The sequence below is a fragment of the Myodes glareolus genome, chromosome 21, assembly GCF_982192425.1.
Source record: "Myodes glareolus chromosome 21, mMyoGla1.1, whole genome shotgun sequence".
NCBI classification, from domain to species: domain Eukaryota; kingdom Metazoa; phylum Chordata; class Mammalia; order Rodentia; family Cricetidae; genus Myodes; species Myodes glareolus.
In genome coordinates, this window is record NC_142046.1 from 13502120 (window position 1) to 13525458 (window position 23339).

Genomic DNA, 23339 nt, shown 5'->3' on the forward strand with positions numbered 1-23339 from the left:
AAGGTCACTCATCTGTTCATGACCTCCAGCCAGCCAGCAGCCCCAAAGCCGACACCGGCTGCTCAGCCCGGCGCTCTAGCACAGCCCAGCAGGAGTTAGGTTCACTCAGCACAGCAGACAACTACTTACGAGTTAGATGATCCGAAGGTGAACGCTGGAAGACAGAGAGGAGGAGGTTACAACACTGAGCTAGGTCGGGCAGCTGTCTGGTCCTACAACGAGCCTTCCCCGACCCTGTCTAAACAGTGGCTCAGGGGACACTCAGCCTGGCCTCTTGAGCCACTGGCTTTCCTGGGAGAAGAGCTGTTTCACTGTTCTAGGGTCCCTAGCTCTGGCTGCGTGTGTGTGTGCGTGTGTGTGCGTGCGCACACACAGCCGTGCTGTGTCATTTCTTATTGATATCCATCTGTTTCCTTTCCTTTTATGCTGCTAGCCCTGCAGCCCCTTCAGCTCTGCTGAGTTCTGCATGTGCTTCTTCTGTCTATGTGAGGACATATACCTCTGCTCTCTGAAGACGCAGAGCACTGCACACACACAAGACATGAAGGTTCCCATGCCCGTCTTTGAGTACAAAGCCTTGTAAGGCTGTCATTATCTGGAGTTCTCAAATCCTGAGAGAAAATGAACTCAGAAATGGCACAATGCTGCCAGTCTAATTAAAGAACTTTGTATTTTTCAGCCACTTCAGTTTTTAAGACACCGAGCTGAGTGCCCAGAACACCTGTTCTCTGCGGGAGAAAAGAACACAGCCATTTACCTCCTGTGCCTGATCCAAACCCAGAGAATCCACTATTCTGGGTCCCGAAGCCTGGGGTCTGCTGGGACAAGGACCCAAAGGTGGGGGCGTTCTGACTGGCAAGGGTACCAAAGGACGCAGTGTTGCTGCTGCTCCCGAACCTGTGTTCCCATGAGAAATGGACAGGGTTAGTGCGGCCCTTCATCCCTGTGCCACCCGCATACCTCATTCACCGTCACTGGCTTGCACGCACCACATATGACTCACGGTGACAGGCTTGTACTGAGCTAAGACTCAGAGAAAATGGGCTCCAGCCCAGAGAAAGCCTTTACCTTGGCTCTGGGAAGGAAGGGCATCAGAAATGCAGTGTGAGATCTGCCCCGCCTGGGGCAGGAGTCCTTAGTCACTGGCAGCAATTCCAGGTTGCGGAGACCAAGCACAGAATGCTTCTCACTCCCCCTCCCCTTCCTCTCAGGCCATCCAGTCAGAGCTCTCACATATCACCTCCTGCTCTGCCCGTTCACCTGCCCAGCGCCTCCTTGGCCTCGACTCTCTCATGGCTTCTTTTTGGACTCTGCTATGTTGCCTGTTGGCCTCAAACGCTCCTCCTGCTTCAGTCTACTGAAGGCTGGTTTCACAAGCTAATGCCATGGAGTCTGGGGATCCGATTCCTCATGAATCCCATGCTGGCCTTGAACCTGCCATGTAGCCAAGGTCTTTTTGTGAACCTGATTTTTTTTGTTTTTTTTGATACAGGGTCTCTTTATGTAGTTCTCGTTGTTCTGGAATTTGCTATGTAGACCAGACATAGCTTTGTATTCAGAGATTCTCCTGCCTTTGGGATTCAAGGCTTGTGCCACCATGCCTTGTGACCCTCTTATCTCCATCTCTCAGACTGGGACATTTATCACCCCTGGTTTATAAGGCGTGGGAGCAGGAGCCCAGCCAAGGCTCCCTGAGCTCTGCAAGTGCTCGACCACTGATTACAAGCCCAGTCCTCTACTTGCCTTTTAAAAAGAATTTGTGTAGTGTGTGTGTAATGTGTTGTGCATGGATGTTGGCATGTAGTGATATGGCATGTGATGTTGGTCAGGCACAACTTTTGAGAGTAGACTCTTTCCTTTTATCAAGGGTTTTATCACAGAAGCATCAGCTCTCACGGCAAGTGCTTTTACTCACTAAGTACTATCACTGGCTTGTTTGTTTTTACTGAATGAGCAAAGGGCACTGTGTACACAAAAGTAGTCATCTGTTCACACTGTGTGTGTGCACACAACCATTTCCAAGTTATTTCACTGAGAATCTTGTTTGATTTACAAAGATCAATAAATACACAAAACAATGTAAAAAAGACATCGTTTTCTCTTCTCTGCTACCTCACCTTTGGGTTTTCCCTCCAGATTTGGTCCAGCAAATGGGGTTGAGGATATAACTAAAATCACTGAGGGGCTCAGTAGGGGCCTCCTGCAGAAGGTGGGCAGGGATGAGTTAAGGTGCCTTGAAAGAAGAGCCAGGACCTGGGTAAATGCTACAGCATGTATCAAAGGGCAGCCAGCAGTTCCCAGTTCTGAAGGGGTGACCTCAGCTCTCTGTCAGGGTCAGAGTTAGAATGGCACCAGGGACCTGGCAGATGAGTGGTTTCTTTCCAAGGATTTAATGTCAGGATTGGTACTTACTAGCCCCAGGAAACGTGCCAGTCAGTCACGATTCCTAAGATATTCCAGATACTCTCCAGCTTCCTGGGTGTGTGGTAAGCCTCAATCGTCATCCTTTGGGAGCTAGCCACCTTGTTTTTCGAGACAGGATTTCACTGGGACCTGGGCCTGAGATTCAGTGTGTTGGCAAAGCCCCAGAAATGGACCTCCTCAGTGCAGGAATCACAAAGCATGTGCCAGCACGCTCGGCTCTTTATGTCGGTGGGGACTGAATTCATGTCTCTGTGCTTTTGTGGCAAGTACTTACTGACTGAGCTATCTCCCCAGCCTGTTTTTATTTCTTTATTATTACTATTTTTGGGATGCTGGCCTCAGATTCTACAATCCTCCTTCCTCAGCCTTCTGAACAGGCATCTGCTACCAATATAGGAAAAAAGCTAGCTTTTTGAAGGTGGTGCTGGGGATGTCATTTATGACTGTGAGCATGCTCAGCAAATCTCTACCACTGAGCTACACTTCCAACCCTCTGAGGAAACTTCTCTACTAGTAAAGCTAAGAGCTCCTTTCAAATAAATGTGCAGAGCCTCAAGACTCCCAGCGTTATCAGATGGGAGTCCACCAGATCTGCGGAGATCAGGCTTTGGGAGGGTCTGAACTCTCTCCCCCCGGCCCCCAAGACAGAGTTTCTCTGAAGCTTTGGAGCCTGTCCTGAAACTCACTCTGCAGACCAGGCTGGCCTCGAACTCAAAGAGATCCGCCTGACTCTGCCTCCCGAGTGCTGGGATTAAAGGCGTGTGCTACCACTGCCCGGTTTTGAACTCTCTTCTGAAAGGTTCCTTTAACTGTGTTCTTGCAGTTTCCTGAGGAGAACTGTCCAAGGACCCTTAGCCTCCACAGAAATCCAGGGAATGCCATCACTTGCACGCTCTCCTTGAGCAGTCTAGCACCCCTCTGTGGAGCCAAGCTTGGTAAGAGCAGGTTTTATTTTTAGGGTAAACACCCATGTCACTCCTAACCTTCAGTTCTGTTCTGAGCCGAGCACCAAGAGTGAGAGCCTGTCCAGGCGTGTTTTAGGCATCAGCATCTCCTTCAAATGAGGGATTCTGTAGCCATCAGCACATACGTTAAGTTGAAACTTACGGTATAGCAAAGGCTATTTCTTTCCTTGGGGTTTTGGCAACCAGACTAAAATTCTAGGACCTAGAAGCCAATTCCTGCCATGGCATTTTCTGCTGTGTGCAGGCCATGAGAGGAGCTGGCTGACAGCCAGGAGGACAGCAGCAGTGTGGAGGGCACCCCACTCTGGGTCAGGCTGGAATGGGACAGAAGAGGTGTCTATAAAGGCTAACAGGCATCTTAAGAGAACAATCCTAGAGGAAGATGAGCTGAGAGCTTTCTTCAGGACTTCCTAACATAAGGACTACCTGAGGCATAGGCCTGGCTTCAGCTACACACTGGCAGCCAGCAATGTGGCCAACATCCCACCATGGTTAAGAACCTACTTTACACTGAGCCTTGTCCTAGAGAAAAAAAGGAATCTCCTAGCAACGTTTTTGCCCACTTCAATGCAAGGCCTTCAGGTCACTGTTTGGTTTGGAAAATGTAAGAATTCCAGGCCCCAGTGCTTCGGGCTGCCACAAGTTTGTGGTTTCCCCAGGTCCCACCTGCAGCTTACCCGAATCCTCCTGCGCTGGCAGCCGCAGTACCCTCTCCGAACACTTTGCCTCCCGTCGAGCCCAGAGGGCTTGTAAAGGCTGGGGCTGAACCGAATGCTGGCACCCCTCCAAACCCAGGGGATCCCCCAAAAGTAGGAGGGCTGCCAAACACTGGAGCAGCACCGAAGCCACCTGAGCAAAACAGAGGCAAACAGAAACAGGGAGAAAGAAAAGGAGACAGGAAGAGAAGGCACCAAGCGGCCAGAAACCAAATCAAAAGAGGAGAAAGGGAGATAAGCCGTCAGTAAACCCAACACAAGAACCCAAAAAGCACAACACCCCAACCTCAATCCCTCAGTCAACTGCCTTTCCCACTAAGGGAGGGGACCGTAGCTCTAAGAGCTGAGCACCGGGTGCCCCCCGAAGCAGACAGAACTTCTATGAAGTCCCGTGAGAGCTCTAGAGCTCTGCTGTCTTTCCAACCCCATGATGTCTGGGACGCCTCAAAGAAACTCCATCCCCAAAGTTTGTGTCTCAACATAGCAGTTTAGCATAGGATTTACTATTTATTACCACACAGAGTAGGCTCCTGGCTTCAGGGAAACCCAACTAATAAAACTGGAGGCTCAGAGTTTGTGGCAGAATCCACAAACTGGGTCACAGCAGAAGCAGGGCGATGTTTGCTGGCACTCAGCCACATGCATTTTATTTATTTACAGCCAGGTGGCCGCATGGCTATCACAGTGTCCCTGACTTGAGGTACACAGGAGTTTTTTCAGGTGCTTTCTCTCTGCAGCCCCCACTATAAAGCATACTGACCCTCCATTCTGAGGAAGGCTTTGGGTAAACTGAACCAGGTTGGCACCTGGCTTGAGTGTCTAGGTCAGGATTCCACATTAGATTCCAGGTCCTAACAGGCAGGGTGGAGACGTGAGGCATGCGGTACAGCAGAACAGGGTTAGGGTAAGACGAGACAGCCTCCTCTGACTGGTGGGGAGGACCATCTGTTGTGAGTCAATTCCCTGCTCTTGAGGTGTCCCCAAACCTTCAAGATACTGCTCTAGTTCTGAGGTTTAGAGGAGAAAGGCAATGAGGATATGTGGAGTTGGCTGGAGATGCTAGGGTCTTTACTGGGGGGCGGGGGGAGCACAGCGCTTTCTTTCTCAGTCAGCTAAAACTTGTTGGCTTTGAACTATGTGCTAAAGGGAGTAATGGGGACCCTGGACCACCACGGATGTGACGAGACTAAGGAGGCAGGGTCTTTGTTACTGAAAGCAATGTAGTATCCACGAGGTGGATCTGGCTTACTACAGTCACCCTACTGCTTCCGCCAAGGGATCAGGAGAGACAGACAGAAGGCACGGGCGCGGTCAGGTGAGCAGCCGGGTGTCTGCTGAGTGCGAGTGTCTGTCTTTCAGAGGGGCTGCACAGCTGAGGAGATACGTTTTGTCACGGCTCGTGTTTGGGTTGCCATTCTGTATTTAAAACCTTGTGTGAAATTCCGAGCTGTGCTACGGAGACTGGTGGACTACAAACATGAACAGAATGGAAAAAAAGGTGCTAAAAAACCCACTGTGCTTTAATTATTAAAATTGATCGTGGATCTAATTGCACTTTCTTCCTAGACATTCAAGGTTTCAGCTGACACCTTGTACTCAATGTTTAGACTTCTTGATGGAATGTGAGTGAAAGATGAGAGTTTATAATGACAGAAAGTAACCCGGAAAGGAGCAGACAGAATAAACAGAGGGAGCGAGGCAAACATGCATTCTCTCTCTCTCTCACTCACACACACACACACACACACACACACACACGTTAAACAAACCTGGAACTACTAAATGAAATAGAATGGTTGCTCTCTTAGTTCTGGGGACAGACTGCTCACTCCAAACAGGAGGGGGAGTTCACAGCAGACGGCCTGCGAGTATGAACTTGCCACCAAGAAGCAGATTTACTGGCGCACACTAAGGTCTCTGAGCTTCTGGTATGGCGGGTGGCAGCTGCTTCCTGGGAGCTCCCGTCACTTCCTTGACAGTCCGGCCCCTCCCTCCAGTGGAACACCCGAGCTCTCAGCATGGGTGGACGGCGGAGCCGGGACTGGCCCTCTCATGCTCTTTCACGCCCCACTTTGCTCTCTGCCACACTGCTCAATAACTAACAGGTGCAGACCCTGGGCCGGCAGCGAGGCCATCCACAGTCCCTTCCTTGGTAGCCTCCAGCAGTGGTTCTGACGCAGTTCTCCTGAAGGGAGAGCACACTTTCAAGGCACCCATGTGTGTAACGGTAAACTCCCTGTCGGAGCCCTCACCAAATAGAAAATCCAGAATGAGAAAACTAATTTTCAGGGTGGAAGATATATTTTCTCTAAGACATAAGACACAAAATGTCAGGATCAAACCAAATCTGCTGGGACACAACTCAGAGCACAGAACCACACATGACAACAGGAGTAAGGAGACAGAGTGCCTAAAAAGACGGGAAGGCTCAGTGGTTACTAGCAGTGCTTCTCGGATCTCAGTGCGCAAGCTCTACAGCTGTGTTCAGGCCACCGCTCAGGAGCCACCCACCTTGGATTTTGAGAAAAGTCAGCAAGGGGGTCATGCTGACTCTGAGCTATCAGTAGCACCAGCCCCATACTTTTTAAATTAGAGTTAAAAATTTTGTGGCCTTTTCATTTTGAATTTATTCAGTGTGTGTGTCCCAAACAAAGCTGCAAGGTTTGATTTCCTAGGGAAAGATACTAGAAATCGGCAGCCTAGGACCAAGCTGCCAAGCCACAGTCTTTGACCCAGCACGTGTCTGGAAGACACTGTACTTCAGGGCCACCTTCTCAGCTGTGTCCGTCACCTCCTCAGACGGACACTCAACCCGGCTCACCCCCAGGATCCCCAGGGCAGGCTGCTCTAGACAGGCTTCTCAGTAGCAACATAACAATCTCCCAACAGAAGCAACACACAGGCAGCTACAGACCTCAGACAGGCAGGTGAGAGAAATTAGCAACATGTCATATGGGGCAGGAGAGACGGCTCAGTAGTTAATAGCAGTGGCTGCTCTTCCAGGATCTGGGTTTGGGTCCCTGCACCCATGTAGCAGCTTACAACCCAGTTCCAGGGGATCCAAGACCATCTTCTGACCTCTAAGAGCACCATAATGTACACGGTGCACAGACACCAAGTAGGCAAAACATCCACATACATAAATAAACATTAATAGCATATGTCATATTAACCTATACTGTTCTTTTAAGACTTTGAATGAAAAAATGTGTTAAAAATTATTTTAAAAAGTTTATAGAGGTGTATTACTTCTTTTGTTTGTTTTTTAAGACAGGGCTTTTCTGTGTAGTCCTGGCTGTACTGGAACTCACTCTGTAAACCAAACCAGGCTGGCCTTGAACTCACCTGCCTTTGCTCCCGGAGTGCTAGGTTAAAGGCAGGCATCACTACCAACTGGTTATAGATATATATATTTCAAGTAAAAAGTTACAAAAAAAAAAAAAGGGTGGCCCAGATGCTAAGGTTATAGGCATGTACTGCCATGCTTGTTTTTTTCCACAATTATTAAATATTTTGATAGTCTTCCTTGAGAAGATTAAATTCTTTAAGTGTATATATCCTCTTTATAAAAGAAAAATTTTGTTTTGTTTTATTGCAGATAAGGTCTTGCTATGTAGCATTGGCTGGCCTGAAACTCGCTATGTAGACCAGGCTGGCCTCGAACTCAGAGATATGCCTTTCTGCCTCCCAAGTGCCGGGATTAAAGGCATATGCCACCACCATTGGCGCCTCTTTTTAAAAAGTATGTCTTATGTGTTACAAATGCAGAAGACAAGAAATACAAAAATAAACTGGAGAACAAAGTAACTTCCTTCTTACTGCAATCTCCTCCCTTGAGATAAGCACCCAAGGACACTGCCTCTCAGAGGTCCACCTTACATAAGCTTTCAAACACACAAACACACACACACACACACACACACACACACACACACACACACACACACACAAGCTCAGGTCATACTTGTGGGGTACCTGTTTTATTTGGAGTGGAAAATCCAAAGCCTTGGGATGCCACGCTTCCACCACCAGAGCTGAAAGTACCAGCAGGCTTCTGTTCCCCGAAGGATGAGCTGCCGAAGCCTCCAAATGTCTTAGCGCCACTGTTTCCAAACAGGTTAGAGGTATCTAAAGGGACAAAGGACAGGTGTGAGGGAGCTGGAAGGGGGGGGGGCAATGTCACTTCCTTCTCAGAGGACAGAAGGGGACACATCAGCTGAGTGTCTGGAAGACAGGAGCCATGTGTAGCCCGGCATCTAGGGGAGTTGGTGATACTGAGTCTGGAACACTGGTGCTCAGGCGCAGTTCTAAGGAGAAAACTAAAGGTAGCAATGGAGTCTGCACAGTATGGTTCCTACAGGTCTTGGCCCACCCACCAAAAATGGCCAGTTGCTTGCCTCCTATGGACAAGGTCTGGTCTCTCGTGCCAGACTAGAGGAATCAAAGTCAGAGTGCAGTCTGGCCCCAGCACAGCACCTGAGCGGAAGAGGGATCAGGAAGAACCCCAGAGTCCTTACAATATTCTGATGGCTGTTCTGTTGGAATCTGTTCACAGCCATGACAACACAGGGGAAGGCCTTGAAGTGGGGATGGAGTACTGCCGCAGACACAGGCTTCAATTCCCGCCAAAATGCAAACATGTACACATGTTCCAGGCTTTCCCCAGCCACCAGGTGTTCCTGGGGTAGGAGACTCAAGGAGGTGAGGCGCACTTACAGTCACTTCCAAAGCTGAGCTGCCGGAAGGGTTGGCCCACCCCGCCCCCCACATTCTTAGGTCTCTTGCCACTCTCTGCTGCAGCCTAACGGGAGTTTGCACCAGATAATAATAATGTCTACTGCAGCGCTCCTGAGCTGAGCTGAGGAGGGAGTGGTCTCACTCTAGGCACATGGTCATAACTAATTTCTAGGTACTGCCAAAGCACAGCCGCTGCCCTGAAGACCACAGTCACGAGGTCAAGCGCATCTGATCCTGAGGGCGTCCCAGGAGGCTGTGCTCGAGCGTCCCATGCTTGTCATTCCAGGATTCTCACTCCAGCTTTATCCTCCCGACCGGAGTCCTAGCAACACAAGCTTCAGGTGGCAATTTCAAGGACAAGATTAGGGGTGGGCTCTCCTCTCAGTGAAATGTGGTGTGACCACACAAAAAGTGAAACACAAAGACTTTAATGGGATAAAGTTAGCAGACACTTAGAAACTTCCATCCTTTTCTCTAAGGATCCTTTTGTCAGATGAATCCAGTCTCACAGTATATATTCCATTTTGCCACACAGAAAAGATAAAATCCAGTTGATGAATATGGAGACCCAGCTAAGACGCTGCAAAGAAAGCCAAGTACCTCATAGCCTCACTTAACTGTGGAATCTAAACAAGCTGACCTCATAGGAGGTGAGAGGAGAATGATGGCTACCAGAGTCTGGGGAAGCAGGGACAGGAGAATGCCAACTAGTAAGAGTCAGGAAGACGGTTCAGTGGGTCAAGGCACTTGCTACCAAGCTGACAACCTGAATTTGATCCTTAAGACTCACATGGTAGAAGAATCAACTCTTGAAAACTGTCCTCTGGCCTGCACTCTCGGGCTGCTGTGTGTGCAAGCCCCCTCCCCCAGAAAATAAATCGATGAAGTAAAGAAGCAAACACATAGAAGGAGGTTGTTCTGGGTTCTACTGAACAGCAGGGGACGATGGGTCATGGTGTTCAGTTTCTTTTTTTAAAGCTAGAGAGATTATTTAAAAATATTTCCTCCATTAAGGAATAGCAAATGTTTAGAAGACGTTTTTCCTTGCATGTGAGCTGATGTGAAGACACGTATACACACGCACATGTTACACGTATATAGACATCACACAAAACCCCATCAGTATGTACACTTTCACATAATTAGTTGAAAATAAAGATCCCTTGGTCCTTCATTACAATGGAACAAACTGAGGCTTGCAGTCAGGCCTAAGGTAACTACTGGATAGCTGTGACCTCACGCAAGGACTCAGCTACCCTAGGTCACAGTCCCCGACACCACCCAGGACAATTCTACTACACAGGCTCTGGAAGACTGAAAAGACTCCCTGCTTTCCTTCACCCCCGGTTTCCTGCGGCCTCTCAGAGTCGGCACAGAGCAGGCAGGTGCTCGGGAGGTGGAGACGACATCACCACTGCGGTCTACCATGCAGCTCAGTTGCTCTGAAATGTGGCACCAGACTGTTTGTGCCTTCCATTTCTATGGCCAACAATGTTTCTTGGTTCTCTCCGAATGGCTCCACACTAACAGCTTAAAAAAAAGTCACAGCAATTTACTGACTGTCTGTGTATGCACATGTATAGGTAGGCACGTGTGAGCCACGGCCCGGACAGAGCAGGCACGTCATTCTTCCCACCATGCTGGCCCTGGTGGCAAGTGCACCACTCTCAATGCCATCTCACCAACCTAGATTTTATTTATTTTAGAGAGAGGGTCTCCCCTGTATGGCTCTGACCAGCTTAGAACTTGCTTTTAGACCAGGATGGCTTTGAACTCAAAGATTCACTTGTCTTTGGGATTAAAGGTATAAGCCTTTAATTAAACTGTTGGCCCAGTTTTTAATAACATGCTAACTAAATGTCTTGGCGGATGGAGTGTGTTTCATTGTAGAAGATTCTTTACTTCTAAAGGAAACGGTTGATCAGAAAATACTCTTTGTGGAGCTAACCAAGGACTAATCTGGGATAACAAAGACAGGTAAAGCTGGCACCGGCTCAGGGCTGCCATCCTGCAGGTCTCATATAGCTCCCCTTAAGTCTGTTGGCAAAATCACCAACAATATCCAACATCAAGGCTGACCCATTCCAAATCAAATCTGACATAAAGATTGTTAGAGAGGTCAGGTGTCAGCTTTCTGAAGGTCTGAGGTCACAGAACACAGGTCCTAGGGCCTCAACGGGGCTCTACTCCAGGACGGCTTCCGGAGGAATAGCCACGGAGGGGCCCTTTACAGGCTTCTAACACAAATACCCTGTAGGTCTCTGAAGAGAAAAACGTGTGGAGCACAATGCTAACTCTTGCCAGCACGAGACTGGGAGGCAGCAGGCCCTTCTGGGTGACAGTGCGCACACAGGGTGCCGAGTTTCAAATGACCCCAGAGTCTAACAGTCTATTTGGTGGAGTCAATAAAGGAACTCATCGGCTTCAGGCTAGTGCTCTCAGATTGTCTTTCACGCAGCCTCAACTCCAGGCTGAAATGAACTTGGATTCTGTCCTCCAGTTGGTAGGAGACTGCAAAAGGCTTCAACACAGGAACTGTGGCAAAATAAAAGTAGCTTAAAGATACTTGATTTGTGGTAGATTTCCTGACTATGGCAAAGAGGAATAGAGGTAAGAGGAGATCATGTGCAGACTCCTTCCACAAACCAGATGACTGGAGACAGACAGACAGACAGACACACAGCTCACAGCAATGGAGACAAGGCAGCAGTGAAGAACCTATGTGAGAAGTGGGCAGGATTCAGTCCAGAAAAGCAACAGTGCTCACAAGCATCGGCTGCTAGAGTCAGTGTGGAGAGAGGCAGTCACTGGAGGCCACAGAGAGAAGGGCATGAACACAGCCCAGCTCCTGCACTGTCCCTGCCTCTCCTTAGCCTGCACTTACCCGGTCACAGTGTTTAAGAAGTTCCTGCTCTCTTAACTATCATAAAAAAAGCATTAAGACCACTAGTGTCCGGTATGGAAGGCAGGTGAGTCTAACAGCATCCACAGAGAAGGGTCCTGGAGTGTGGCTCTTTGCTATTCCTACTGGGTCCACACTCCCTCCAGTGACTTCAGGCACTGAATATGGGCGTGTGGAGGGGTGTGCAAGGTTGATGCTCATGAGCTAGTGCACACCAGCTCAGACTGACCTCTGGGGAAGCCAGCCGACAAGCTGCAGCTAGGGTGTCAGGGAGAATTAGCTGGCAGAGGAATTCTTACAGGGACATTGGCACTTCTAAGCCATTAACAAAACCGGTTGGTAACTCGGGCCTCACAGCTGACCTCCGTCTGGGAAGCAGCCCAGTTTCTGACCAGCATACCAAGTCAAGTGCAGTGCCCGATGTGTTCCATGTATCTGGGATAAGCTCCACATCTGCTGTTCCTCGCTCTGATATGAAAGGACCACACTGTGACAGCATTTGTCCACAGAGTCCTTCAGTCCTAGTCAAACATTTCCATTACATCAGGACTCTCAGTCCCTGCTGTGGCACACACTTATTTTTGTTTTGCTTTTCAGGATTCTGTTGTCCATCTGCAAAATAGTTTTTGAGAATAGGACTTCTGAGATCCCTCCACTCTATGCTCTAAACCCCTCCTGGGGTAGTCTGGTGACTTAGGAGGGAAATGCCTTTTCTGCCAGCGTTACCAGACCAGAGACATCAGAATAATCAGTCCTTGATCTATATAGTCAGAGAGCAAAACTGAGGTAGAAAACATTGCTCCTAATTCCACAGGCCTTAATATTATGAAAACAGTCAGAGGATACAGGAGTGCAAGATTCAACACTGACTTGTACAGCTCATTACAGCATGTTAAAGGGAAGCAGTTGAGGACAGGATGACAGGAACCCAACTTGCAGCCCTAGCCACAGCAGCAGCAGCACACACCACCCCAACTTCCAACTGGGACAGGCAGATCAATGCAGAATGTGAAGACCTCTCAGAGAAGACAGTGCTAGGAAGAGGCAGGCTCAAGTCAACTGCTAGTGCCCTTCAGAGTCAGAGAGGCAGGCAAGCGGAAGCACTGCCAGTGTGGGGCTGCTCATGGCTACTGTCTGCCCACACTGCTTCACCGTCTCAGTACTATGAGGCAGAGCAAGCTGGGCCTTGGGAGAAGGGAGAAGCAGCCCACCACACTCATCTCTCTGCAGCTCTGCTGTCCTTTCACGGCTGCAGAAAACACCTCATTAAAATAAATCTAAAGACCAAGGCTGAGCAATGTGGGTAGAGTTCAAATAGACCCTCTCTAGCTTTGTCCCTTTTTGTGTTTGTTCCTGTAGCTTTGATGATACCACAGGATGACAATGGCATCAGAGGACCGAGGGACCGGGAAAACTCAACTTACTTGGCGTGGCTGTGGATCCAAAACCCCCACTGGCTGAGCTGAATGGGTTCTTGTTGGCAGCATCCTGGCTGGGTTTTCCTCCAAGGCCACTGAAGAAACCGCCCCCTCTTGCAGCGTTTCCAGACCCAAACACACTACCACTGGAAGTGGATGACTGCTAAGACACAAATGGGGAGGGGAAGAGGAAGCAAGAAAGGGTGAGAGACCATGGTAAAGTGCACTCCACATCCTGGCAGGGGAGCGCACAGCTGGTACAGGGAAAAGCACGAGCACTCTCATCAGGTCTGGAAGGGACACTCAACAGCCCCCAGAGAGGCAGATTCCGGAAGACGTCCTACAGATCTGACGTTCCTGCGTTACTGTATTTAGAGGAGCTGGGTGTTCAACACTGCCATGATGCCTTCACTGTCTGACTCAACACCAGGGGCAGGAAAAATCCAAGCATCACAGATCTACCAAATACCAGGTTTGAAAGCAGGGAGGAGCCAGCATGTGTTCGGATTCCTCCAGTGTTAGCTGAAGTCACCAGCAATGGTAAAGTGACTCACAGGCATTTCTATCCATTTGTGTACTTTTAATTCACCACGACTTGCCGGTGCTGCAGAGAAGCCTAAATTAGCCGCACCGCTGAAATGATGAGCACCGCTCAACTCCATCCAGGCACTCAGGAGGACTCTGCCACCTCGGGGCATGCTGACTCAGAGCGGCACCAAGCACCAGGCACTCAATTTCTGTGTAGAAACTGACCCTTTTAGGGAGACCAGCTTGCGGCTGCTCAGTTAGTGAACCTATCTCCTTGGCTGATAGTAAGAAAACAGGCCAGGAAAGGGCAGCAGGACGGAGAAAGGATGGGGCCACATGCCGAGACTAAGGTGACCGCTGTGCAAAAATGGCATACAAATTTGTGAAGCGCTCCCCGTTTTTCTTTTCTTAAAGAATTGTACCTGAAACCCAGAGTAGCACAACCATCATCACTAGTGTCCCCTGAACTCAGCATCTGTTGCTGAAACTGTTATTGTTAAACCACAGCTTCCCATTCTGTCTCCCTCTCCCTCACTGGTCTTCAACCTGGGAGTCAAACAATCCTTTGACAAGGATCGCCTAAGACCACTGGAAAACACAGATGCTTACATTACAATTCATAACAGTAACACAATTGCAATTATTAAGCAGCAACAAAAATGATTTTATGGTTGGGGTCGCCACAACATGAGGAACCGTGTTAAAGGGTGGCAGCATAGGAAGGCCGAGCAGCACGGCGCGAGCCCTCGCCAGTGTCAACCCGCTCGGATGGGTTTACACACTGAAGGCATTTACTACAAGTAGAGCCCTCTAGAATCATCCTATTACAGCTGGTTTGTTTTGCTTTGCCCATGCTGTTCATGTGTAGCAAGAATCAGAACTTCATTTCTTTGTATAGCTGAATAACATTCCACTGATGCACATCCCACATCCTTTCTCTGTTCATCTGTCCAGTGATGGACACACACACGGGTGCTTCGTTTACAACCAACACTGGCATACGCATCTGCTTGAGTTCCTTTTCTCAATTCCTTTGGTTGTAACCCTGGAGTCAAAACTGCTGGGTCATGTGGCAGAAGCACTGCCTGTTTTTAGGGGAGGCCTCGGCTACATTTCACAATAGCTGTACAGCATACAGAACCAGCAACAGAGTACGAAGGCCTGCATCTCTCCATGTTCTCCACAACGCCTTAGTCTGAACGCAGCAGTGCTGCCCAACTGCTGGATTTCAATTTCCCCAATGTTTAATGTACTTTTTGTCTTTCCTCATGTTCGCTGGCCATTTATGCCACCACCAGCAGCTACTCCTCAGTCTTTGGCAAGTCTTTTCTTTCATGTACTTCTGACCCACAGTACTTGCCTGGAGCCCCAGTTCTCTGGAGCTAGCCACTCTGGGTTAGGAGCAGCACATTAGATTTTGCTACTGTCTCTTTCTGCTAAATGGCATGGCACTAACTTGCCTATTCATCTTCTGAGAGCTGGGCTGCTTCCTATTCCAGATGCATGGCTATGAGCTGGACAAAGGGCATCACTTATTTCTCTTGGCTACACACTCAGAGCAGACCTGCAGGGCCAGCAGAGGCTGCACCTTTTCAGCTCTGTTAAAGCCCGATGGCTCCCCAAGGCCATAAGAACTACTGGCCAAGCATGAGTCTGCAGCTGCTCTGACCCTCACCTGGTAGTTGGGAGCAGGCCTCTGAGAGCCATTTTGGTCCTCTTTGTAGGCATTCTTTGCACATCTGAAGACAGTCACTCCACAGGTTACACAGGCTACAATCTCCCCATTTCACCACTTGTTTTAAGATTAAAGCCGTATTTTGTCAAGGTCTCTTTTTTCTTCTTGAAAAATATCCCTTGTGTTTCCTTCAGATCTGCTGGATGTGAAATTGCTCAGCACTTTCGTTGACTTCCAAAGCTCTGGGCTCATTCATCCCTAGGCTGTGCTAGACTGGGAACACGCAGGAGACGGACGCCCTCTTTGGCAGTTCTCACACTCCAGTCAGTTCCCACCGCAGACAGCAGGCTCCTCCCTGCAGTAGAGCTCCTCATCTTCACTGTACTCACTCTGTGTTCACCTCTGACGTTCTCAGCTGGGCATCAGCTGGATACTTTATTCTTTGGGTTACTTTTGTTTACAGGGCTTGAAAATTTCTGTCTCTTTAAACATTGCCAACACATCCTCTTCCCTCAGTGTCTCAGTGACTCGTGTGTTGGGTTTCCCTTAGAGGATCACTATTTCCAGGGTCTTCCATCATTTTTCTTTTTTGTTTTGATTTTATTGAGACAGTCTCTCTGTATACCCGACTGCCCTGGAACTCACTCTGTAGACCAGACTGGCTTTGAACTCACAGAGACCCGCCTGCCTGTGCTTCCTGAGTGCTGGGATTACAGGCGTGCACCACCACCAGCTGGCTCTTTTCTATGCTATTGATCTCCATGATTTCGTCACTAAGTTCTAGTTCAAGGGTCAGCCAATTAAACAACTCAGAAGTTAAGCCCCACTTACTGTTTTTGTGCTGGGAACCAAATCTAGGTCCTCTGCAAGAGCAGCCAGCGCTCCTAACTGTGAAGCAGTCTCTCCGGCCCATAGCTTGCTCTCTCTTCAGATTGCTCACAGCTGCTGTGGTGCTGGTGAGGGGGAGCAGAGTGGCTGCAAAGCTGAGCACCCTACACTCTGCTGCTTTCCTGTTGGTCTAGTCTGCCATTGAATACACCCACAGTCCTTTAGGTGTCGATCAGTACATTATTTAATAGGAGCTCTATTTGGTCCTTATAAAGTTGCTACAACACTTCTTAAAATTTCCCATTCTTTACTGGAATTTTCAAGTTTCTCCTTTACATCTCTAAACATGTAAAACACAGCTGTCTAACAGTCTAAGTCTGTAAATGCACTTCTGATATTTATTCTGCTCTTGTTCAGAGCCCCTGGCTTCCTTGTTAACTGATCTGGCTGTGGGCAATGGTTCGCAGGACCATTGAGGCACACAGTGAAGGCTTCCTGAACTGCACTAGCTGTGCTCTTCTTGCCACACTGGAACATCAGGCCACTCGCACAGGCCACGCCCATGGGTCTAGAGCAGGTCCCCTCTAACTCTCCACTCTGTAAACACACCCTGCTTTCCGTCCACTGCTCTCTCACCATTTACCATGGGTGCTGGTGCTACTGACTACAAATACCCTGGTTTCTCAATGAATGTGCTCACGGAGCCTAGCTTCCGGTTCTACCTGCCTTCTAGGACCTCGCCTTCCCACGCCCACTTTCCCACCTTGGCTCAGTAAGTTTGGTAGTGCTTTTAAAGACAGAGTTGTCAAGGGTTGGCAAGATGGCTCAGAGCTTAAGAGCAATGGCTGCTCTTCCAGAGGACCTCTGCCATGTGGACCAGTGGCCACATGGCAGCTCACACCTGCCTGTAACTCCAGTTCCAGGGGTGCTGATACCTTCACACAGGCACACATCCAGGCAAAACACCAATGCGGATAAAATAAAAAGAAATAAATCATTAAAAATAGGTTTTCCATATTTTAAACAGTACTTCCCACTGTGTTTGCTAGGTTTATTAGCAGAGAGCACTTCTCCCTTCTAAGCAGATCACTAACGAGGGCGGGGCATCTCCACAGGGAAAAGATAGTCCAAAGAGCTCATGAGGATGAGAAGACACCTAGCACGCCCAGCACTGGCCGCACCCCACACTGTCTGAAGGCCCTGGGCAGGCTGCTGTGGGAGCAGCTGTGGTGCTAACAGTACTTAGTCTCTCTAGCCCCCACTGTTCTTTTAAACGGGGACAGAAACAGCCTTGAACTACAGAGTAGTCAACCTGATTACATGAATTATTTCAAAAAAGAACCCCAAACTCTACACGGCTCAAATGTCATAGCTCAGGCCAACAGGAGGCTCAGGAGTGTAGACAGCTCACACAGGATCATACACTGTGGTTTCTGCTACAGTCTTCTTCCTACATTCAACAACTGAAAAAAACCATGATAACAAAATGCCAGATTTGGTGGCACAGGCCTCAAATTCTAGCTACTTAGTAAGTTGACGCAGAAGGATGGCAAGTGAAGGCCAGTTTGGGCAACTTAGACCTGATTTCACAATAAAAACTAAATTAAAAGGGGGGGCAGGGGAATGGAGATGTAGCTCAGTGGTAGAGTACTTGTCTAACATGAGCGAGGTCCTAGATTCCGTCTCTATAATAACTATAAACCTATAAACCAAGCAAGGTCAACAGTTGGCTTTAGTCAACCCTGACCTAAGAGAACAGTAGCAGACCTAACAGCAGCACCACCACCACACTAGTGATTCTCTTTCATCTGCAGTGGGGTCTTCTGCACCCTAAAGGCACCTAAGCACTGAGTTTAAAACTAGTGTGGGGGCTGGAGAGATGGTTGAATAGTTAAGAATCTGCTCTTCCAAAGGTCCTGAGTTCTATTCCCAGCACCCATGTGGTGGCTCACAACCACCTGCAATGAGATCTGGTGCCCTCTTCTAGCCTGCAGGCAGATGTGCGGGCAGAATACTGTATACATAGTAAATAAAAAAAAAAAAAAAGAAGAAGAACTAGATGTGGAGCCAGGTGTGGTAATAGACACCTCTAATCCCATCATTTGGAAGGCAAAGGCAGATGTATCTGAGTTCAAGGCCAGCTTAGCCTATAGTACAGAGTGTGTTCCAGGACAGCCAGGGCTACACAGAGAAGTCCTGGCTGGAAAGAATGGAAAAAAAAAGAACTCTATGTGGTTGTTTGCTAGCCTGGACCATGAGAGTGAATTGAATCTATTACATCGAGGGAAACTGGCTAGATCCTGATACAAATAGAACAATCACACACACTTACCTGGCCAAAGACTGATCCACCAGTACTGGCTGCTTGACCAAACACAGAACCAGTATTACTAGACCCAAAGCCTGTAAGACATAAAGCCAAAGGTTCAATTTGGATAAAACTTTTTTAACATCAAAATGAAACCCCAAACCAAACCAAAACACGCAGGGCCTTCAGATGTTTACAGATGCTGCTGGGGATTAAGGCCATCACTGGTCTGCTCTGGTGGTGTTCTTTCTCTGCATGTGGCAATACTGACCAGCCAGAAAAGATGTGCCTATTTCTGCAACAGTGGCTGACTGTTACGGCAGTAACCAGTAACTCCTCTCTTGGATTTGAGGCCCACTCGGCGTTCTGGCACTGTGGACAGGGCAGTCCGTCAGAAGCCAGGGCTGAGAAGGGAGCGGCAGGAGGCGGGAAGCTACACTAGGCTCTGCTTAGCGGACACGACGGGTTTGCCCTCCAAATGTTTGCACTTACACCCATAGGTTTGTGCTGCTCTCAGTCTTGGGCAGAGAAGCTCTCTGCAAATCATAACTATGCTGAGACTAAGCGACAGCTGAGTGCTCAACCCTCAACTGGACTAAGGGCTCTCCCTGAGAACACCGTGGGAGACGGACAGAGCGAGGGAGTGCAAGGGATTGAAGAGCGAGCAGAGCGACAGGAAGGAGTGCAGTGAAGCTGTTGTCTGACATGCTAAAGCTACTCTGCCCATGGCTCGCAGCAGCAGTGATTACCTGCCTGCCAGCACTCCAGGAAGGAGGGGGAACACAGAAGACCTACTCCCAGTTGAAGAGCTACTGGTTAATGTCTACTGCGAGGGGAGCTATCTTTCTTTAGAAGGGCAGCTATGGGCAAGCTGTCCATGACCCATGTCATGAAGGCACAATATAATCAAACCATCAAACTTGTCAGTCATTCAAAAAAAAAAAAAAAAAAGAAAGAAAGAAAGAAAGCAGAGGGTGTACTGAGAAGGGAGCAGGAGCAGATAAAACGGGATGGGTGTGCGTGATTCTGATCAAAATGCATTATACACACACCCATGAAAATGTGAATGAATATATAATGATTATTTTAAAAATTGTTTTCCCACCGAGGAAATGGAGAAAAGTCTACCTAAACACAGTTGTTAATCAGTATTCATATGGGAAAGTTCTAGACCCTTGAGGATACCCTCAGATACAAAACTCTAAGGCTGCATCAGTCTCTTTCAGGACGTGGTGTGACTAGCCTAACACTAGAAATCTTTCTTCCTGATGTCTACACTTCATGGACACCAGTGAGGCAAGCAAGGCGGGGCTGTGACTAAGGAGGAGAGGAGGTGTGCAGGCAGCTCACACTCACTTCTGGGGCTGATGAGCCAGGAGTGCAGACAAACAATTCCTCCGCTAGGCCTGGAGGTGACAGCTCCAGGCCTTCCCATCCACGCACTCTATGTTTACACAGGACCCTTTGGAGGTTCCAAATTTGGTGAGCGGGTTTGCGGAGGCTTGCATAGACTTTTAAGTCCTATCATAAATGTTCAGCATAGACAGCATTAAAATTTTGCTTTCCTTAGGCCTTCTCCCTGCCCATTCTTAGAACTAAGCCATCACATATCTATCACCCAGATGGGGCACTTGTTTTGCAAGACTCAGGGCATCTGGGGGCTCAGAGCTGTGTTTTTCTTTCCACTGTGTCTTTAGAGTTTTTTTTTTTTAATAAGAATTTAATATTCGTTGAAAGGAAAATTTTCATTTTAACAAATTACAAGTCATTTCAAATAAATTATCACCAAAGAAATAAATCGAAATTATTTGCATTTTGCCTATCAAGAAATCATTGATCTGTTGTTTCGCCTGAAGTCTAATTGCTAAAGAATTGCTTCCCCCGCCCCCTCAAACTTGGAGATTCTCTTGCCTCTGCCTTCTGAATACCAGGATTAAAGGCGTGCACCACTGCCCATCAAAATCACCTTTCATAAGAGGACCACCAGAAAGGCATACTTGGAACAGATCTCCACATTACAACGTATACTGGCTACTTTTAGAAGTGAGATCAGACACCAAGACTGAACACAGCAGAGTGAAGCATCCAGTCTTCTCTTCAAAGAGTAAAATGTGTGTCTCAGGACAGTTAGGGCTGTCTCGAAAAACCAAAAAATAACCAAAAACCAAACAATTACCACAGAACAGTGGCCTACACGGAGGTCCTTCCCTACTCTCCAGCGCCTCTACAGTGAGGTCAGGCTGCCTGAGTATGACAAGGCCAGGGCCTCTAAAGTGCCCTCCAAATTTTAATTACCTACTGTGGCCTTAAACAGAGAGATGCACTTTTTTAACCTGTGCCACTGGTTACGGCCAGCAAAGGAGAGCCTGCTGAGGAACAAGAGCTGAACAGCCCCATGCCACAGGGACAGCCAATCAGGACAAAGTAACTGCAGGCAACCAGAACACTAAGTGTTCTCCTTCATCTTGGATATCAGTTTTTGTTTCTTTGCTCTTTCTTCCTTTTACACTTTTTATTTGCTCTTGTGTTTCTGACGCAGGATTTCACGTAGCCTGGGATGGCTCTGAATGTACTATATAGCCAAGGCTGACTTTGAACTCTGGATCCTTCTGCTTCTGCCCTCTAAAAGTTGGGATTATAGGCATGCTCTCAACACACAGCTCCTCAACTTTAATTACAAGAATAGTAGAGGCTTATTTCAAATATTTTAAATAGCACAGAAGAGAACAAAGTGAAAATGTTCTGTGATGTTCTTACCTGAGGCTTGACAAAAGCTAAACCCTGAAGGTGCCGCTGTGGAGGTTGTGGCTGCGGTGCCACCAAACACAGAGACTCCCTGCCCAAAGCTAGGGCTCTGACCAAAAGCAGGAGGGTTATTTTGGCCAAACAGTGTCCCTCCTGTGTTGGTGGAAGCCTGTCCGAATGAGAAGGACCCGGGGCTGCTGGCACTCGAGGCGGCTCCAAAGACATTCGCACTGGTGGATGTGGGCGTAGAGGACACAGACTGGCCAAAAACAGGCACAGAGCTGAACCCAGGCTGGCTGAAGGAAAAGCTGCTCGCAGGGCTGCTTGTTGCTTGCCCAAAGGCTGGGGCCTGCCCAAATGTTGTCTGTCCAAAGACTGTAGGAGCTGAAGCACCAAACGCAGGGCTGCCAAATCCCGAGCTGCTGGCCTGTGGTGTGGCAGTGGCTGTGCTGCTGGCTGCCACCTGTCCGAACACGGGGGTGGCAGAGGGCGCAGTGGCTGTGCTACTTGAGAGCTGGCTGAATGCTGAGCTAGAACTGGCAGCAGGTGGCTGTGTAAAGACCGAGGAGCCAGAAGTGGCAGTCCCAAAGACGGCTGTCTCCGTGGCTGAAGCTGGGGCACTGCTGGTGGCTGTGCTAGAGGTGCTAGGAGTACCCGAGGCGTCAATGACTGCTGAGCCTGCCTCTGTGAGAGCAGCTGCTGCAACAGCAGCCTGCCCAGGCCCTGCAAAGGTGGGAGCAGGAGACACAGCCTCTGTCTTGCTGTCAGGGCCCCCTGGGGCTACTGGAGCAGCCTCTGTAGATGCCACAAGACTGGCAGCAGATGCTGGTGGGGTGGAACTGCTGTCTGTGGTCTGCACAAGAACAGGTTCTTTTTTGACAGGGTCAGGCGTTTGCAGAGAAGCCTGGGGAGGCTGTGTTGACTGTGGCTGTACTGGAAGGGAGGGTGTTGCTGCTGAGACCTCACTGTGGACTGACTTCTCAGTCACAGAGGACGGTATAGCCTCCTCTGTGCTCTTACCAGAGGACACAGGCAGGGAAGAAGCTGATGTTGAACTCAGGAGGCCACCGAATGACAAGGTGGGGAAAGATGCTGGAACTGAGGCAACTGAGGTCAATGTGGGGGCCGCTGATGGCGCTGTACTACTAGTCTGCTGGTTTCCAAATGAGAAACTGGCTTTGCTACCAGCCAGAGATGCCCCACCAAAACTGATGAGGCCGGAAGGTCCGGCACTGGCGAGAGGCAAACCACCAAAGACTGCTGCCGAGGAACTGCCAGTGCTCACACTCAGAGATGAGACTGGTGCTGCTGGGGCAGGAGTCACAGAGGACGTCACAGTGGCCTCCACAGGCTTCCCTAACACTGAAGTGCTGGGAAAGCTAAACCCTGAGGGCTTGGCTGGCTGGGTTCCAGCTAGGCTTGCAGATGAGGCCTTACTGACTGGCTTTGCAGAGTCCTCAGCTTGGCCAACACGCAGTCCTGAAAAGCTCCCTAGCGTCTCTCCAGCTAGGGAGCTGGGGAACAGGAGCTCTCCCAGCTTGGACGCAGGAGTTTCCAACTTGCTAGGGGCAGTGGACACAGTAATTCCAGCAGGAGCTGCAGGTCTGCTGCTGGGTGGAGCAGAATCTCCCAGGGAGGCAGCCGTCACAGAGGTGCTGGGTGATGGTGTCCCTCCTGCAGGAAGGGGTGAGCTTCCAGGAATGGTCTCACAGAAAGGCTTGCTTCCCCCGCCAAATGAGAATGCCTCAAGCTGGTTTGACTCTTTAGTTGGGGGTGCTGCCCCTAGAAAGGAAAAAAAAGAAAAAAAAAAAAAACCAAAACAACCAGGAAAAGGGTTGGATTTAGCAAAATGTGATTTATCAGATTTCCACTGATTGCACCACTACGGCAATCTCTCTCCTCTCTTCAGTCAGGACAGCCGGCTCTAAAGGCAGAGTTCTCTGGAAAGCATGGAAGGACTACTCTCTATAGGAGCATTAGCCCTGACGGAGACAGCTCTAGGTGGGAGGGAAGAGTCTTTTCTGACCACTAAATCCTAACAAACATATGGTACCTAGGATATATAAAATGAACAAATTATCCCCAGAGAAGCA

General features: G+C 48.9%; 1 protein-coding gene across 2 annotated transcripts in view; it reads right to left on the reverse strand.

Annotated features, from left to right (window-relative positions):
* Positions 1–23339, reverse strand: part of Nup214 (nucleoporin 214) — an 80529-nt gene that overhangs the window by 442 nt on the left and 56748 nt on the right. Inside the window, exons 29-35 of one of the 2 annotated variants that reach the window (XM_048432050.3) lie at positions 21259–23028; positions 18526–18596; positions 13169–13322; positions 8081–8233; positions 4067–4238; positions 758–897; positions 130–154 (exon numbers count right to left, since the gene is read on the reverse strand). In XM_048432050.3, the coding sequence (XP_048288007.3) occupies positions 130–154; positions 758–897; positions 4067–4238; positions 8081–8233; positions 13169–13322; positions 18526–18596; positions 21259–23028 (2485 nt within the window). Of the gene's footprint in view, positions 1–129; positions 155–757; positions 898–4066; positions 4239–8080; positions 8234–13168; positions 13326–18525; positions 18597–21258; positions 23029–23339 lie in introns of both variants that reach the window. The other variant, XM_048432049.3, reaches the window with a different exon arrangement.